This window comes from Myotis myotis, unplaced genomic scaffold, assembly GCF_014108235.1.
Source record: "Myotis myotis isolate mMyoMyo1 unplaced genomic scaffold, mMyoMyo1.p scaffold_m19_p_10, whole genome shotgun sequence".
NCBI lineage: Eukaryota > Metazoa > Chordata > Mammalia > Chiroptera > Vespertilionidae > Myotis > Myotis myotis.
Window position 1 is genome coordinate 8,396,676 of NW_023416314.1, and position 19,856 is coordinate 8,416,531.

At 39.4% G+C, this 19,856-nt stretch overlaps 1 protein-coding gene across 2 annotated transcripts in view; it reads right to left on the reverse strand.

Annotated features, from left to right (window-relative positions):
- Nucleotides 1-19,856, reverse strand: part of PDGFD (platelet derived growth factor D) — a 224,786-nt gene that overhangs the window by 22,124 nt on the left and 182,806 nt on the right. For both annotated transcript variants that reach the window (XM_036324423.1, XM_036324422.1), the window contains exons 4-5: nt 9,366-9,428; nt 3,497-3,695 (exon numbers count right to left, since the gene is read on the reverse strand). In XM_036324423.1, the coding sequence (XP_036180316.1) occupies nt 3,497-3,695; nt 9,366-9,428 (262 nt within the window). The remainder of the gene's footprint in view (nt 1-3,496; nt 3,696-9,365; nt 9,429-19,856) is intronic.

Here is a 19,856-nt window from a genome sequence, read left to right on the forward strand (position 1 = left end):
CGATGAATTTCTGGCTTCAATACTTGACAGAGTTATCTGTGTCTTTTCTCTCCCTCTTCTCCCCAAACTTTTACTGTTCTCTTTCTTCCCATTTTCAACTCTCTACTTAGAGAGACCTAAAAATTCACTGTCACCTAACCTCCCTTCAAAAAAAGCGATAGAAGCAAAGCATAACATTTAATTTTGAACATTAACTCTTCCTACCTCATTCATAAGTTCTTCACCCAGTTTTGGTGTTTTATTGTAGAATTTACAAAGCTCTGTGTTTGACCCTTTAACAATGAAGGGTCATTTTAGAATCTTGCTCATTGGTATCAAGAAAAATGCCACTTTTGATCAGTCTGGGCAAATCCGAAGAATGGATATTTAGTAGATATTCATAAATGATGTTTGCTTCTGCACAACATCATTAACAGTTACCATTCTGATAACAGATAACCTTTCACGGATCCTATAAGTTCACATTGTATTTGATACCTAATGATACCACTAGGTATCTAGTTTTTCTGTTTTCACTCTTTACTCACTTCTCCCTTTCTTATACATCAGGATACAAATCACAAATTTGTATTTTTAAGTTCCAGAAGCTGAAACTAGCAGCTGAAATATTAAACCTGACTTCCTTTGCTGTGACACATGCAGGTGGTTCAGCATCAGTGGAACGATAAACAATTAAATCAGCACATTTATACAAGTGCAGAGGCTGTGGTGACTTGCCAATGTTAAATGAAACGGTACAGATCTGCCTCAGGACCGTTTTAAACAAGTGATTAAGAAATGGAGTCTAAGCCAACTGGGGAGAGAAATGTTTACTCTGTCAGAAAAAAAAAAAGTAGAATGTCACCTTGAATGCTCTTAGGAAGTTGTTTCAGCAACCAAAGGCATTTTTTAAAAAAATCCTCACCCCAGTATATGTTTATTGATTTTAGAGAGATAGGAAGGGAGAGGGGGAGAAAAAAGAGGGAAGAAAGGAGAGAGAGAGTGTGTGTGAGAGAAAGAGAGAGAGAGAGAGAGAGAGAGAGAGAGAGAGAGAGAGAGAGAGAGAACCATCAGTTGCCTCCTGAATGCATCCTGACTGGGGATGGAACCCACAACCTAGATATATGTCCTGACCGAAAATCGAACTGGCAACCTTTTTGGTGTATGGGATGAGACTCCAATCAACTGAACCACTGGGCTGGGGCAAAGGCATTCTTCATAAATCTGTAATCCTTAGTATATGGGGTAGGTTTCTGTAAATGTTAGACATATACTAATGCTGGATTATTAATATCATCAATATCACAAACAGTAATTGAACATCTGAAATGTATCAGAGCCTGTGCCAAGTGCTGGAGACATGGGGTGAACAATTTCCAAAGCCGTGGCTCTCCACCATGGTTTCCTCTAATGACCAACCTCAACTCCTAGCAGCCACCAAATAACATCAGCACTCCACCTTGTGCCACCTTCAGAGATTCTGAGTTAGTGCGTCTGAGATGGGACTAGGCATTTGTCGTTTTTTTTAAAGATCCTCAGGTGATTCAATGTTAAGCTAGAGTTGATGCCCTTAAGTCAAAAGATTTCATGTTCCCTTTAACATACAATAACAATGCAGTAGTAGGACATATAAGGGCTGTGGTTTCCCAAGTACTCTAAACTTTTTTTTTTTGGGTGGGGGGCGGATGGGGCCCACCGGGAGAGGACCAAGGACAAGAAAGGCCTTACCAAGGAAGTGATGCAAACATATTTCAGAATTCCAAGCACCTGTTGCTAGCTCACATTTCTTAAACAAGTACTAGGTGCCAGGTCTTCTTACTGGCACCGCTAAGGGTTCCTGGAATTGGTGTTATCATATAAATATTGCCAACGAGAAAATGGAGGCTTAGGAAGGTTCAATGACTTGCTGAAAAATCACAAAACTTGCAAGTGGCAGGGTTAGGATGTAAAGGCAGACACCCTGCCTCAAACTTAAAATAATTTCTGGGTGAAAAGTAGTGAGTTTAGGTGACTTTTAATATTTCCAAAAAAATAGGTGCCAGAGGGGCTGCCCCTTGAATAGCTATAGTAATGAAGATACTTAACGATAGAGTCATATTTTATCATTTCTTTACCCAATACCATTTAAAATGGTTTTTCTTAGGTTTTCAAAACATTATGAATATTTTACTTTCCTTTAAGTTTACCTAATAAAGATTGAAAGACAGCGACACCTTACAGAAAAGCAGCTTTTCCTTTGAGTTGAATCCAGTCTGAGGCCTGGGGAGATTCAGTGTGAGAGTTACAGTTACGTGCATATGGAACAGCTCCACCAGTGACCCTCCTGTGCCACCTAAAGTACTCATTGTAAGTGTGTCAGAGTATCACCTAAGTCATAAGCAGCAGACGCAGGCAGGAGTTAACGAATTAGTTGTTTCAGTCCAAATGGTCTACTAGGTTGTACTTACCAACAGAAACTATCTTCTAAAGCATCTCAGGTTAAGTTCTTAAAAGTACCCCTGATACTACAAAGTATAGGAAACAAGCTACTAATATATTTTAGCTAAATACCTTCACATCTATGAAACAAGAGAATCTTCTAAAACTTTTATAGAAAACTTTAATGATAACAAATCTTATCAAATAAAGCAAGGCTATAACAGATTATAAATTATACTTTATTCAAAAAGAGGAAATCACAAGTTATTTCTCCATTAATTTGAGTTAAACATTCAAATGAACTTTTTCATCCTAAAATCATAATCCTCAGATAAAGGACTAGGATATTTATTTTTGAAGAGCTTAAGTATTATTGTTTTAACTCATGTTTTCTCTGCCTGGATGTTCCTCTCTTCTCCTTTCATTATACTTTCCTGAATCTCCCCATTGAATAAACTATCCCAGACTTCTTTGCTTCTACTTGGGGATGTTTACACCCTACGAACCACCCAGGACACCAAGTACATGGTAGGTCCTCATAAAAATTTTGTAAAATAGACATTGAATGAGTAGAATTGAAATCTACTCATTGAGTTTTGGCCATTGCTTTACCAGGAGCCTCTCTGCCAACCCTGAGTCCTTGGCTAAATTAATATTCATCAGAGAGGCACTGGCTCTGCCACTGGAGGCAAGAGGTCACAATCCTCACTTCCTCGCCATTGCTAACTAGCCACAGGCTCTGATGAATTATTTACTTCTCCTGTCTTTGGTTACCTTCAGTGTGTATAGTGGGGCTAATAATGCCTTACTTGCCTAGAATCACAAAGCTCATCTGAATAATTTTATAGGGTCTTTTCTAACTTCAAACTATGGCAGATCTTTGACTAAATCATACCTTTCTTAGTCCCATACAAGCAACACAGTTTGGAAAAAACACAGAACTTCATATCAAGGTGCTGTGAAAAAGATATGTGATAATGGACTGACAATAATCACCTGATTTAAGTGAATGAAATATGTTGCATTGCTAATCCTTAGTTATTAGTACAGTTAATACTCCTGTCTACTTATGAAGAACTTCTAGTACTCTGTTTCTTACCTTTTGACTTCCTGTCGCGGTATGACCGGCCTCGATGATGAGGGGTGTCCAAATATAGATTCTCAAGATCTTCTTGCCAGGACTCAGGACTGAAGTGCTTGAGCAGATCTTCCACCGTATCAAATTGTGCAATTGTTTTATCCAGAGCGTCCGCAGTGAGAGTGGTGTCAGTTACTGATGGAGAGTGATAGGAGACCCCCTAAGAGTGACATACAGCTCAGTGTACTCAGAAAAAGTCCATTGCTGTGAAATACAATAGTCATACAACTACACGGAAGGAAGATAAACAAGTCTGGGTTTATAAGACATCATGTGTGTAAATATCATGCTACAGTACTATTTTTAAACAAGCACAAATAATTGGTAAATGATAAACATTCACTTGTTTTTTGCAAATCCAAACCAGGCAGATTACAAAACTTGCACTTCATCTGAATTTTAATCATTAAACAAGAATGGGCTAGATGGAAATATTAAAATTAAGTCATCCAATTTCTTGGTTCAGTGTCCCACATCCATAGCCATATCAACAACTAATGGTGAGCAATTACATTTTGAATTCCTTCCACGCAAGTTTTGCATATCTGTCCCATTCTCCCAGGCTTAGCCTCTGTGTCCCCTCTTTACAGGTCACCTAGCATTGCAGGTGTTGTGTGAGCAGAGTTTGCATCTACTCTGGAGACATCTTGACAAAATGTGGCACTTTAATCGGCTTATTTACTGTCAACAAGGATAATTAACCAGGAAACTGGCTCTCTTGACTTCAGAGTGGAAGATTCACGTGGGAAGCAAATGTATTTTTTTAAGTGCTGCAGCTTGCTAGTGATCCTAGGTGCCATTAAAATATTGTCAGGAATACTTTTTTAAATGGTAATACACATTACTGAGAGTCTGGAAGGGATTATGTATTTTTCCCTGAAACATATCTCCCCATAAGTTTCCAAGCACTTACTTCACTAACCCTTCACTAATCTAGAGGTAAATGAGCCATGATTCAAACATCTCTGTAGAAATTCATGACCCATTAACAAGGAAATAGAGAGCATGTGGTCTCAAATGGTTTCTAAATGTCTTTAAAGAAACTGCCAAACAAATAAGATCCCCCCAAGGGCAAATATCTTCTATCACTACAAGAAAATGGAAATTAATGAAAACCTGTGTTCCTGAAACTTAACTGCAGTATCCTATTGAGAATTAATATGCACCATAGAGTCAGAGACAGTAAAGCCCACATTTATAGTCTCACTCTCAGGTAATGTTTTCTCTTTTTAACCAATCAAGGGCCAAAGGTCTGTAAGCGACTCAATAATCACTTGCTATGACAGGAATAGTTGTTCTTAAACGAAACTAAGTGTGTAAAAGCATTAACCTACCACTGGTGCATATGAGCAGTTTTCAAATATATCCTGTAGGGGAAAGTGAGTGTGTGTTCTTGGCTGGGAAACATGAGATAGATGAGTGGAGGTGTCAGGCTAGCTCCATACACTAGGGGTGTGTGTGTGTGTGTGTGTGTGTGTGTGTGTGTGTGTGTCTATACTGAACCCTGACTGAAGTACCTCATTTTTGTCTTTCACATTCCTCTTGGCATCAATACTAGAGGTGGATAATACTTTGATTCAGTCTCAAAACTCCAAATTCCCATTCAAATTGTATTGTCTGGAGAATCTACTGTCTACCTGGCTCATAGTCACCGGATGATTTACAATTAGTCTTGTATCACAATAATGTGGGTCTAAATCCAGAAAACCAAATAAGCTGGCCAGTGTTAGGTGCATGGGCAGCATATAAAAGCTTTGAAATTAAAATGCTTCCTGGGCTTTTAAAATAAAAGCAGGGATATCCATCAAGTCATTACCACCCAAACAAAAGCTTCTTACAATGGCTCTGGGGAACTCCTGCAAGGTGCTCCTGGGGTTGCTCTTGACTGTGCCTGGGAAGTGGAGTGTACCCAGATAACTCATCAAGAAAAAGCTGTGTATGTGTGTGTGTGTGCATGTGTGTGTGTTGGGCGGGGGTGGGGGGGGGCAGGGAAGGTCTCAGTCCCAGGAGGAGAAGGGAATGAATAATTTATTTTAACATTAGTCTGAAGAGCAAACCCAACCCACAGATAAAATGTGACACCACCCTTATGTGTGAGCTTTAGTGCCTTTTTCAAGTGTTATCTCAGGACAATGGACAGAAACACGGATGATGGTAAAGAAAATGTTTATGAATGACTACATGACCTAAGAAACCCATGAGGAGAGAGAACCAAGATGGCGGCATAGGTTAACGCTGGAGTTTGCTGCTTTGAACAACTACTTCAAAAGTGAAACCAAAAAACGGAAGGGACATCACCCAGAACCACAGGAACGCTGCCTGAGTGGAAGTCCTACAACTAGGAGGAAAGAGAAACGCATACGGACACTCAGAGGAGGCGCAGTGCTGAAGTCAAATTCTGAGGTGCGGAGTGCGCGGAGCGGGCTGGCGGCGGAGGGCGCGGTTGGCGTTTTCAATCGGGAGGGAGTCACAGACTCTGAGCTCCAGATCCGGGCGAGTCTTTAGGGACCCAGACTCAAACGGGAGAAGCGGGACTGTCTGGCTTCGGTCAGAGCGAGTGCAGCTTTCTCTCTGAGCTTTGCAGCGGGTGCTGGGACTCAGAGAGGCAGAGCCCCTGGGGACAGGACTGAGAGCCGCCATAACTGCTCTCTCCGGCCCACCCTGTTGATCCTGTGCGACCCGCCCCGCCCAAGCCCTGCACACAGGCATTTGCCGGATAGCCTCAGGCAAACGCCAGATTAGCACCTCCCTAGAGGACAGAAGTTCTCTCACTGCTGACACAGCTGATTCTCATAGCCACTTGGCCTGGAGGTCAAACCCTCCCTGGAATTAGCTACAACAATCAAGATTTAACTATAAGACTGTGAACAAAGACCACTAGGGGGTGCACCAAGGAAGCATAACAAAATGCGGAGACAAAGAAACAGGACAAAATTGTCAATGGAAGATATAGAGTTCAGAACCACACTTTTAAGGTCTCTCAAGAACTGTTTAGAAGCCGTCGATAAACTTAATGAGATCTACAAGAAAACTAATAAGACCCTCGATCTTATATTGGGGAACCAACTAGAAATTAAGCATACACGGACCGAAATAACGAATATTATACAGACTCCCGACAGCAGACCAGAGGAGCGCAAGAATCAAGTCAATGATTTGAAATGCGAGGAAGCAAAAAACACCCAACCGGAAAAGCAAAATGAAAAAAGAATCCAAAAATGCGAGGATAGTGTAAGGAGCCTCTGGGACAGCTTCAAGCGTACCAACATCAGAATTATAGGGGTGCCCGAAGATGAGAGAGAGCAAGATATTGAAAACCTATTTGAAGAAATAATGACAGAAAACTTCCCCCACCTGGTGAAAGAAATGGACTTACAGGTCCAAGAAGCGCGGAGAACCCCAAACAAAAGGAATCCAAAGAGGACCACACCAAGACACATCATAATTAAAATGCCAAGAGCAAAAGATAAAGAGAGAATCTTAAAAACAGCAAGAGAAAGAAACTCAGTTACCTACAAGGGAATACCCATACGACTGTCAGCTGATTTCTCAACAGAAACTTTGCAGGCCAGAAGGGAGTGGCAAGAAATATTCAAAGTGATGAATACCAAGAACCTACAACCAAGATTACTTTATCCAGCAAAGCTATCATTCAGAATTGAAGGTCAGATAAAGAGCTTCACAGATAAGGAAAAGCTAAAGGAGTTCATCACCACCAAACCAGGATTATATGAAATGCTGAAAGGTATCCTTTAAGAAGGGGAAGAGGAAGAAAAAGGTAAAGATACAAATTATGAACAACAAATATGCATCTATCAACAAGTGAATCTAAGAATCAAGTGAATAAATAATCTGATGAACAGAATAAACTGTTGATTATAATAGAATCAGGGACATAGAAAGGGAATGGACTGACTATTCCTGGGGGGGAAAGGGGTGTGGGAGATGCGGGAAGAGACTGGACAAAAATCGTGCACCTATGGATGAGGACAGTGGGTGGGGAGTGAGGGCGGAGGGTGGGGCGGGAACTGGGAGGAGGGGAGTTATGGGGGGAAAAAAAAGAGGAACAAATGTAATAATCTGAACAATAAAGATTTAATTAAAAAAATAAAAAAAAAAAAATAAAAAAGAAAAAAAAAAAAAAAAAAAAAAAAAAAAAAAAAAAAAGAAACCCATGAGAACATTTTTGTTAGGTAATTATTTAAAACCTATTTTTGAGAGAAATAACTATTTGGATGTGCCTCCTTCAGCTGCACGTTTTGATCTCATCAGCTTTTGTTATATGTTTACAAAAACAAATTCTAAATCTTAACTGAATTACTTTAAAATGATAATTTGTAAAAAAATATAAAAAAGGCTCTGAGAATTGTTAATCACTTTCGTTAACCACTTTCACCAAAAACAAAGTATGGTTTGTACAGAAGTTACTGGTGGGTTCAGAGGCCCTGCTTGTAATCCAGAGGTTCTTAAAAACCAGAATGCTGGTGGAAGAAGCCATGTCTATTTGGCCTTCCTAGAGGACTAATCAGAACCTGGATGTGGACCCAACCTGAAGACTTAGCGGTCGATGTGGACTCAGGGCTGAGGTTCCACAGATATTCCGAATGGACGGCACAATCTCTCTCATTAAGAGGACTGGGATTATCCCGAGTTAGTATTGGGTCCTTTAATGAGAAGCTGGAGGATGCCTTGACAGAACAGCATGTTAGGTCTTGGTTGCAAGTCCGCCTCTGGAATCTACTCTGGACTGTCAGTCTCAGGCTGCTAGCTGTCCAAGCCTCCTGCCTAGCCCCCAGCTCTGCAGTCTTACCTGCCTTATTTTCATCTTCACCTGCCTGACAATGATTGCTTACTTAGCTGGGTTCAGAGCATGCATTTTGGGCTGTCAAAGCCAAACAAATAAAACACTCTAATATCACTCTCAGAGGCCTCACTGATCTCCGGCTTGGTTGTTCCAGTCCAGCAGCCATGGCAGGCGAATCAAATCCTCACAGAATCCAGAGCTGAGGAAATCCTGCCATCTGAGGCAATTTTAAAAATTTTCCCAAAGAGCAATAGATAGCATAACACTTTGGGGAGGGGGGGATCAACTCCAGTGACTCAGCCACACCGACCCACTTTAGAACCATGAACAAGCTTTCTCCAATCTCCTGACCTTTCAGTGAGCAGTTGCATTTGTTATCTTGTATTTTATTGCTACATAAGTGCTACCCACTGACTTGGTGAAAACAAGGTCTGTTCTTTCTGTGCAAAGTAGATAAGAAGACAGAATACTGAGAAATGACTAAATTTGGAGAAAAAAATTGGGGCATGAACCATTTTACGGTTCTAGTATGAGTGATGTTTTATTACCAAGTCAAATAGAACACATGCCTGGTTTGTACTTAAGTTATCTCACTGTAAACATTGGAATTTTTTCACGTCTGAAAAGATCTTTGACAATGTAAAGGTTAAGAGCTTCCCCAGAATAGTCAAAAAACGATTTCAAAATTCCCCACTGGAGCGTGGGCCGTGGACCAGTTTGATATGTTTGATGTATCTGCACAGTCCTTTGGTTGGAATGTTCTGCTTTGAAACTGATAAATACTTAAGCCATTGTCTATTCCATGCTCCCATAATGAGCACTGGCATTTCCTGAGAACCGTCTGAGAGAGGGGAGCAGGGCATCTGGCAGCGCCACTGTAACCTACATGAAAGAGAAGAGCACACCATGCTTGAGATCTGGCTTGCGGTCAAGTCATAGGCCCTTAAGACCGCTGACGTCGCTCCGGGTTGACCTTAGCTACTCCATCAGTTTTTTTCACTGGCAACAGGAAAGTACATTACTTACTGAGACAGAGCTTGTGACTGACTCCCAGTTGGTCTCCGAGGCTTCTGCGGGTTGGAAATCTTCCTAGAAGGCAAAGAAACATCCGTGTGAGTCAATCACTCCTCTGTTCAATTCATTACATGCATGGTTTCAACATCTCAGCCATCTGAATCTTTTCCCAACTCAGTGACAACAGGAACAGGGGCTGCATCCCCACTGAACAGGTCACCATTTGTCTCGAGCACCTCTCCTCCAGGCACGAACAACTGCAGTCACATTTACTTATAGGCACTGGTGAGATGGGAAATGTGCTGACAGGAGTTCAGATTTTAACTCAGTCATCTACTGCCTGTGACACCAGGTAATCTACTTAACCTCTCCAATCCTTCTCTTCCTCATCTGTAAAAGGCTGGTATGTGGTCCTTAAATTACAATATTGTTTTGAGAATTGACTCTATTGATTATTATGTAGTTATAACTGACACTTAATAAAGCACTCAGAGAGCAATGCTAATTATTATCAGTATTAATATTTATTTGGTTCTATCATATTCAACCCTAATGATGAGCTACTCTATAATATCAGTGATCTTTTCAAAGATCAGTTAACTGTTTCTATCAATTCCTGACTCTATCAAGAAATTCCAGGAAGAACAGAGAGGGAAGAAAATAACTGTGGAAGTGACAAAGTAGTAACCACTCAAGGAAAGAAGGTAAAAGGCAGACTTGAGAAAATTATTTATCTCAAGAAGCCATAAAGGATATGTGATAGCAATGGACTTAGGAGAAAGAAACTTATCTTCTAAGGCAAACTTCTCTCCACTTTGTGACTTTCATTTTAATTACTCTAGCACCAGCAAGTTGAACAAAAACACAATGGGAAGGAAAGCTGATTCTCCCATTTTTACACGTCACACATGATTTCTTGATCCTGCCAATGTAAGTCACCTTGGTTCATTTTCTCCAGCCTGACCAGAGAGTAGGAGGTATTTTAAGATACTCCTGAGAACAATTCAGCCAGTCAAATATGTCAATTTATTTGCCCAAATATACTTACTGAGTGAGAGCTAAGAATCAGGAGTACTAAACTTCATTAACATTTTGTGGAGCTGAAGTACATTTGTTAATTGCTCATGATGAGACTGGTTTATATATAAATGTCTGTGAGGAAGAAAATTTTAGTTGTTTACCAAGAGGGCACTGAGTCAAATATGGGGTTGAAGGAATGCACATCTATTAAAAACTGGCAAGCAGTCATTATTCTAATCTCAATTGCACGGAAGATGAGAAAGAAAGAGAAAATGTGGTCTCTGCATTCTGAAAGACAGATTGCACATGAAAAGACACCGATTCCCACAGTAGAAGAATGTGTGCAAACAAATGAAGTTCAGAATTTATTAGTCTTCTTAAGCAGGTGAGCAGGTGAACCTGGGTAAGAGAGCTAATGACTTCTCCGTGTCTTGACGAGCCTGTTGGTAGGAGGACATATTCTGGATAAGACAGACATGAGCAATCTTCAGATAATAGAATTTTCATTTTCATTCATTGATTCAATATTTGTTAGTCACCTACTATGTGATGCATTCTAAGCTAGGGTAGAATCACAAAGAAGCAAAAAACTATCCTTATCTTCAAGGAGTTAAAAATGTAAACTCATAAATACACAAGTGGAAAAAAAAATAAACCGGTGAAATAAGGGTCCTCTGAAACCAGACTAATCAGAATAACAATGGAAGATAATAGAAAATTCCACCTGGAAAGGAAGTAGGCTTAGATGGTGACTTTTGAGCTGAGTTTTATAGGCTCAGATAAGTAGATAAGTAGATGGTGTTATGCCCAGATTTCAAGATCCCCCAAAGGACACCACCAGGGAGCACCCAGTCCGATGCAAAAGCGTAGAGTCTTTATTCAAGCCCGGGGACTTGGTCCCTGTGCCTCCCTTACCGATGCAGCGATAGGGTGTGAGAGAGCCCGGAGTCCCAAGAGAACAAAGAATTTATAGGGCTTGGGGTCAGGGGGTGGGGGCACACTCTGACCACTGATTTGGCCGATTCCGGTTGGTTGAGTGAGGGCCGGAGGCTAGTGACGCAAGGGCAGGGTGCAGCTAGGGTCTGGTTACACAAAGACAGGGGGGTGGCTAGCATACTTTTGGCCTTGGGCTAGTTTCCCTTGCTTTCCCATTGGCTGAGATGAGGGCAGGCTGAGTAACTGATACATTCAGCGGCTTTTTCTTGGAAGAGGAGTTAGGGACACAGCTATCAGTTCTATTCTGTCCCTTCAATGGCTACTTGCAAGAAAGGTACGGTACAAAACTCAGTAAAAAAGAGAGCAATCTATAGGCAATAGGAAGAAAATATACATAAAAAGAAGCAAGTTACTGAGGAAAGTTAATGACTCATGTTGGACACAGTGTATTTGAGGTGCCTATGCAATATCCAGGTAGAGATGTTTAGGAGGCCATTTGCTATATGAGAATGGACCTCATGATAGGCTTACACTTGAGATGTAGATTTAGTAATTATAACCACAATAATGGCAATTAAAGCATGTGTAAAAATCAGAGAGGGACAGTCTTAAAAATCTTGCGACTGGAAGGAATTTTAGAATTCTCTAGTACAGTATCTTCACTTTAATGATTAGAAAACCAATTCTCAGAGAGCTAAATGGTGTGCTCTGTATCATGTAGTCATCTCTTGTGGGGCAAGGACCATCAGAGCTCATTTCTCAGTACACAACTGTGTGGTCACATTTCACATCATCACAGCTGGCTTGGATGAAACAGTGTCTAAAGGAGGAGTTAACAGAAAAGCAGGAATGACACAAAGCAGAGTACTGGTGGGAGGTTCTATGATGATATACTTCAAAGTATTCTTAGTTATTTAGATTTTATGTGTTTACTTACTAAATTCTGTGACTTCGGTTTACTTCATTTTCTTGCATAAACACATAAAAAAATACTGTTAAAGATCTACACTAATAAAAGAGAAACATGCAAATTGGTGTCACTCCACTATACCCACCAGCCAATCAGATGAGTATGCAAATTAACCCAACAAATATGGTGGTTAATTTGCATGTGCAGGCACGGAGCGAAGACTGAAGGTGATGCAGAAGGAAGCCAAGTGCTGCAGAAGGGAGCGAGGCTGCGGAGAAGCAAGCAGAGCAGGAGAGGTGGGAGGGAAGCAAGTGGGGCAGGGAAGGCGGGAGGGAAGCAAGCTGGGCGGTGGAGGTGGGAACGAAGCCCCCTCGGCGTGTTTCGCTCCCTTCTCTGCTTTGCTTGGGCCACGGGAAGCCCTATTCTTTCAGGAATCTTTCTGCAACGAGCCTCTAGTTTTAAATATGAAGGGCCTTTCCTGCACATGTGCCTTGATAAATGTTACACAAAGAATTTTCTGCTTCTTCACTGTCTCGACTATAGGATTCCAATCAGAAACTTTAATAGGAAAAAATGATAATTTCATTAAGATATCTTCTCTTGGCAACAGGAATAGTAAACATTTGAAAGAAACCAAGCTTTTTATGTTATTTAAAAATGTCATTATTTATAGTGACATTTACAATGAACTTAGAAAATCGAGCACTATCTCTTTTAAGAATAAATCATCAAACCTCCAAATTTGAGCCCTGTTGTCATAGGAAGGAACATAGCAACTTTACCTTCTGAATCGATTCTTAATATCATTTCTCATCTCTTCCACAACAACCTTCCAAGTACAACATACCAGCAATTCTCCCAATTGCCTGCTAACTTTCTCCATGTTTTTACTCTTTCCCTAGAATCCACATTCTATGTGACAGCTAGAATTATCTTTCCCTCCCCCTGCTTTACTGAGAAATAATTGACATATAACATTGTCAATTAGTGTAAGGTGTATACCATGATAATTTGATATATGTATGTACTGCTAATGATTAATTACCAAAAGAAGTTAATACATACATCACTTCACATAACTATAATTGTGTGTGTGTGTGTGTGTATGTGTGGTAAGAACATTTAAGATCTACTCTCTTAGCAACTTTCAAGTAAATAATACAGTATTGTTAACTATAGTCACCACATTGTACCTTAGATTCCCAGAATATATCCATTTTATAACTCAACGTTTATACCCTTTAACCAACCAACATCTCCCAATCTCCTATATTCTCTAGCTCCTGGCAACCATGAGCTTGGCCTTTTTTTTTTTTTTTTTTAGAATCCACATTTCCACATGTAAGTGTCTGACTTATTTCACTTAGCACAATGCCCTCAAGGTCCATTCATGTCCATGCCACTTCACGTGGCAGGAGTTCCTTCTTTCACATGGCTGAGTGATATTCCATTGTGCATATTATATGTAATATATGTCACATTTTCTTCATTCACATAAACATGGGGGTGCATATACCCCTTAGAAGTAATAATTTTACTTCTTTTGGATATATAACCAGGAGTGAGATTGATGATCATTTGGTAGTTCTATTTTTACTTTTCGGAGGAACCTATATGCTCCCGTTTCTCTGGTTTCTCATGGACATTCAGGGATGGCATTCAACTCCTACCCCTCACTGTAGGCAAGCATAGTCAGAGTCCATTCTGATAGGTTAGTGCATATGTCACACTGTTTGTTAAGTATTTTTAATATCATCCTGGGTAGACAGTGTGGTTTTACAAGCAATACACAAATGGAACACAAACTCTTTTTTGTGTGAGAGCTCTTAGTAGAAGAGTGCCCTTAGCATTACTTAGCAGAATGAACAGTGAATAATAATTGAAAATGTATCAAAAACAATTAACTTAAAAATACATGTCTGTTCTTTGTTACAGTAAATTCAGATAAATTCTTTAAAAGCCATGCCCCAGTCTTCTGCGGAAAGATAGCTATTTCTAAGAGATAACTAGTTCCAAGAAGTCGGAACAAACTCAGCCCTTGATGTCCTTATCTCTCTCTCTCTCTCTCTCTCTTTTTATGCAGTTGGCTTTTAAAAAAATCATATATAAGTTATAGTGATATGTCCAATAATTTAATGTGGAAAGGCTTGTGAATCAATCATAGTGTTCGGGGTTGTAAAAAGAGGCTCTTGAAAAGCCAGTGAAACATATGCACTTAGTAACTCAAGGCAGAGAGTGCTGACATTATGGTGGACATAGTTCCATTTGTGACTACCTATTCTTTTCTTTTCTTTATTGATTAAGGTGTTACATATGTGTCCTTATCCCCCCATTCCCCACCCCCCCACTTGCTCATGGACTGTAATTGTAGTACCTTCCATTCTAAAAGAAAGAAGTTAATGCACTGCTGACTTTGTTCCCACAGTCCATGCAGGGAATCTCTACACTTTGGTGCTGAGCCTGTCTAGGGTCTAATGCTCTCCCTTGAGAGATGAGCTAACTGAAGCTCAAAGAGCCATTTGGAATGCCCAGCATCCCCAAACTAATTATTACTGGAGTCAGGACGGGGACCCAATAAACTATTAGTCAAATGCTCTTTCCAACCCACCAATTAGTGATATATATCATTCTATAATGTACTCAAAGTGTGGAAGATATATTTCTAAGGATAAATGCAAAAGTCAAAAACATAAAAATCAATACACCTCATATGTGCAAAATGTTGTACAAATCCCAAAATATCAAAAACAAAATTGAGCATAATGACACCAGCAAACACACTTGTAACATATTTAACAGTTAGCATTTTTAAAATAAAATGAACTCATAAATCGGAAGTTCATATAGAGTATAGTATGTTCCACATCATACAATTTTGCTAGAAATTGTACAGATATCTGATTGAAACAGGACTAAAAACATTCACACAGTCCAATTAGCATGGCTCAGTGGTTGAGTGTCCACCTATGAACCAGGAGGTCATGCTTTAATTCCAGTCAGGGCACAGGTTGCAGGCTCAATCACCAGTATGGGGCATGCAGGAGGCAGTGCAGGAGGCAGCCCAGATCAATGATTCTCTCTCATCGTTGATGTTTCTCTCTCTCTCTCCCTCTCCTTTCCTCAATAAAAATATATTTTAAAAAACATTCACACAAATATTGACATTGTTGGCAATGAGTTATTATTTTCCTTTTCTTTTTTTTCTATTGTGAAAATTAATAAAGGCAACCTCAACCAAGAAGGGCCTGTGGAGGGAGCTACCATGCCCTGCCCCTCATTCCTGGTTGCCTGGAACAGGAAGAGAAGTTCTGTGCAACTCCAATAGGAAAATGTTTTCTATTCTACAATACTACCCCAGGATAAGGAATGAAGATTTTTTCTTCCCATGGCAACAGCCCAGCCAATAACATACTGGCACAGTCTGTCTAATGAAAAACCATTACAATTCAAACTCCCAGTTACCCCCTCTGGACTCTTTCTTCATAACAGCTCTTCCCAAATGCCTCTTTTTGCTATAAAAGAAGGTTCCTCTCATTTGTTCTTTGGACTTGCATATGGCCTTTGCCATAGCTTGCATATTCCAAATTGTAATTGTCTGCTGTTTCTGACTAAATCCATTTTTGATGAGAAAATAACTATGTTTTAATTTTTTTTAATTTTATTGATTTTTTACAGAAAGTAAGGGAGAGGGATAGAGAGTTAGAAATATCGATGAGAGAGAAGCATCGATCAGCTGCCTCCTGCACACCCCCTACTGGGGATGTGCCTGCAACCAAGGTACATGCCCTTGACGAGAATCGAACCTGGGACCCTTCAGTCCCCAGGCAGACGCTCTATCCAGTGAGCCAATCCAGCTAGGGCCTATGTTTTATTTTTAAGGTCAACACTATATATAAATGTCCTACAGTTTCCTTAACAAACATTTAGTTTTAATAAGAAATGGTAAACTTTGAAAACAACAGTGGAAAAGAAAAAATGGATTGAAGTGTGTGTGTGAACATTTATCCCTAAAACCTTTTATGTTATATCATTATATTGAATGGTGTTACCCATGTATTCTCTGGTGGAAAATAAAAGCCTTCTGTGGAAATGCTTTTCACCAATTACTGAATAGAAAATTATCTAAAGATATGATATAAAGGATTCTAGAATGATCACATCTGGCTCCATCTGAAACATGGATAATGCAACACAGTTTACTCACAGGCTGAACGCAAATGTAGTGAGGGATAAAATAACACTACGGGAAGAATACAGCCAGATAACCCTTTTTGCCATTAGTCCCTTTGAACCCATCCCAGAGTGAAGTGGTATATTATAAGCTAATAAATGAATAATCCACTGATTCCTCCACTAGGGGTACCTTGCAGACATTTAATCATTGGGTTCCTGCAATGGATGCTCAAACAAAAGCCTTTCCTGTCATTTGAGAGTGGAGCTGGGGACACTTGTCTTTTGAGTCTTTAGAGACAGTTTTTACAAACATTAGGGATGATTAATTGTACCACCTGTTCCCAGATCTCACAGCGAATGGCTATTCACCTTTATCCTAGGTGATTATGCTGTATATGAGTAGATGAGCCATAAACTGTTCATTGCTCACAGGGCTGTATTCCACATCTCTTAAAACTTATGCAGTTACTTGAGTTTTTAAAAAGCTTTCAACCAAAACAATCTAACTTACTAAGGATGACTTATTTGGGGAAAGCTTTAAAAGACATTTGTCAGAGTATTTTCCCTAATTTTGAAAAAAAAAAAAATTCTGTTTGCTGTTTTATATTTATTTCTCAGAAAATAAAATAAATTCTCTCCTACTTGTACCTGTGCTTCTTGACTGAGTTAATGCTTTTTGAAATGCATAAAATCATAGAGGGATTTCTCAAAGTTCATAAAACAATAACAAGCAAATACACTATCAATATTTATTCTTTCAGTGAATTCTTCAGGTGTGCATGACACTCTGTGGTGTTCATGACTCACTGAGGGAAACTCAAATAATGCTGAACTATAGGCCTGTGCCCTGAGATCACTCTATGGGGGAAATCCTTTAGAGCAGTGGTTCTCAACCTTGGCTGCACATTGGAATCACCTGGGAATCTTGTTAAAATCCTGATTTCTGGGCCTTATCATTAGTAACAAAGAAACAGAATTTCTGGAGGATGAGGCAAAAAAATCAGGATTTTAACAAAATTCCCAGGTGATTCTAATGTGCAGCCAAGGTTGAGAACCACTGGTTTAGAACGAAAACATTTGATACTTCAGTACATGAATTTCTGGAATGCTGTCCAAGAAATGTACATAAAATAATAATACACTTATGTCCTAATGTTTATAGCAGTGGTTCTCAACCTTCTGGCCCTTTAAATACAGTTCCTCATGTTGTGACCCAACCATAAAATTATTTTCATTGCTACTTCATAACTGTAATGTTGCTACTGTTATGAATCGTAATGTAAATATCTGATATGCAGGATGGCCTTAGGTGACCCCTGTGAAAGGGTCGTTCGACAGCCAAAGGGGTCGCGACCCACAGGTTGAGAACCTCTGGCTTATAGGAACAGAATAAAGCAGATATTGAAAACTCTTAGGATCAATCAAACTCTGTGATCCAACCAAACCTTTACAAGTATATTTCATTACATGCTCATCATCAAACCAGCTCTTTTTCATGTAATATGGAAAAGACCTGGCCTGGAGACCAGCTTTTATTGGCAACAACATTTAATACAAAGATATCAAGAGTTCAAGAATCAATAATTAACAAGAATCAAAGAGCATCTTTCCAAGTTAGAGAATTTGTCTGTGAAATTTAATAACAAATATTCTTAGAGCTGTAAGAAGCCCTGTACATGAGCCATCTATTAATGGAAATAAACTTTTAATAAAATATAAACCACATCTTTATAATAAGTATCCTCATAGATAAGACATGCCTTCAGATTTCCACTGGTTGAAGAGTTAATTTTACAATGTTTTCATTTATCATTGTGGACAATAAAGTACAATTTTTTAATTGAGAACTTCTAGGATTCATCACCTAATAATCCATGTAATTTTGATGCTAATGTCAAAATATTTTTCAAAAGTTCATTTTGTTTCTTATATTATGAGACAAGGAACTTTTAATATGTGTGAGTTTCAGATTTCCTCAGATAGAAAGAACTTAGTCTGGGAGGTTGTTCTCAGTAGGATAAGCAAATATTAGAGCAAACCTCAGTCTAATGGGAAAAGAAGAAAGTCCCTCCAGGGAACAGAGAAGAGCTTATCAACTAGGAAGATGTCATGTAAGCCATGTCTGAGAGCTAGAGAAGAATAAAGGTGTGTGTGCAGATAGAGAGGGGTTTTATTCAATTTGGAAAAGGATGAGCAACCTGCAATTATTGCTTGTGTGCTAAGACTTGAGGAAAACAATGAGAGGAGAGATGGATGGTCAAGAAGGTTGATTAAAACCCGTGTTTGCCAAACAAGATGCACAGAAAACTGCACATTGCAAAATATAACTTTCCTAATAGCTTTCATTGTGTTTGATGCAGACCAAATGATAAATGAATATTTAATTTACATCTCCAAAAATATGGCCAGAGGTCTCTCTATGATGTGTTGTTGAGAAGATAAGTGTAGATTTAAAACCTGCGAACAGCTTGTGTAAACACATTGAAGTTTAGTATTAAGAAAATGCCATGATTATTTTGTAGTGACAGCTGCCTTTTATGGAGCATAGATAATGTGCCAGGCTCTATCTGAAACCCTTTTGGTACATTATCTCATCATCATTTCTGCAGCTTTAAGATATGGTAGGGCAGAGAGTCGGGATGCTTAAGCAACTTGCCCGTGGAAGCAAGCCTGGTTAGTAGTAAGAGGCTCCACACATATCTGAGCCTGAGGCTGACTCTCTATGCTCTTCTCATCTCTGCTGCATTCCTCCTCCTCTTATTTATAAAGATTCCTTTTATAAGATAAACAAACATCCTTGATTTGTGCTAAGTATAGTTTTCATACATTCCTTAAATGCATTTCAAAAGAACATTTGGTTCGGTTCACCAGTAGCCTGAAAATTATTGAAGATTGTACTTTTGATATTGCTAAACTAATCTTAAAAACTGTTTACACTCCCAAGCTAAAATGGATAGCTGAGGAAATTATTTTGTTACCTAAGGAAAATTGCAAGTTTAAAATAAAAAGAAGAAATATTGAATTGAATCATTCATATTTTCATCCCGTGAATTTAGCACAATGCTTGGTACCTAGTGAGCTCTCTGTGTTTTGTTTTGTTGTTCTGGTTGTTGAAGGAGGAAATACTGTTTTGTACTCTAAATTCAACAAACCATTTCATTTTCATTGGATGACTCTGTACAGAAATTCACTCTTTTTTTTAATTGATTTTTTACAGAGAGGCAGGGAGAGGGATAGAGAGCCAGAAACATCGATGAGAGAGAAACATCGATCAGCTGCCTCCTGCACACTCCCCATTGGGGATGCGCCCGCAACCAAGGTACATGCCCTTGACAGGAATTGAACCCGGGACTCTTGAGTCCGCAGGCCGATGCTCTATCCACTGAGCCAAACTGGTTAGGGCGAAATTCACACTCTTCAGTACTTCTAAGTTTCTCTGTACTTGAATGGCATCATATAATTGG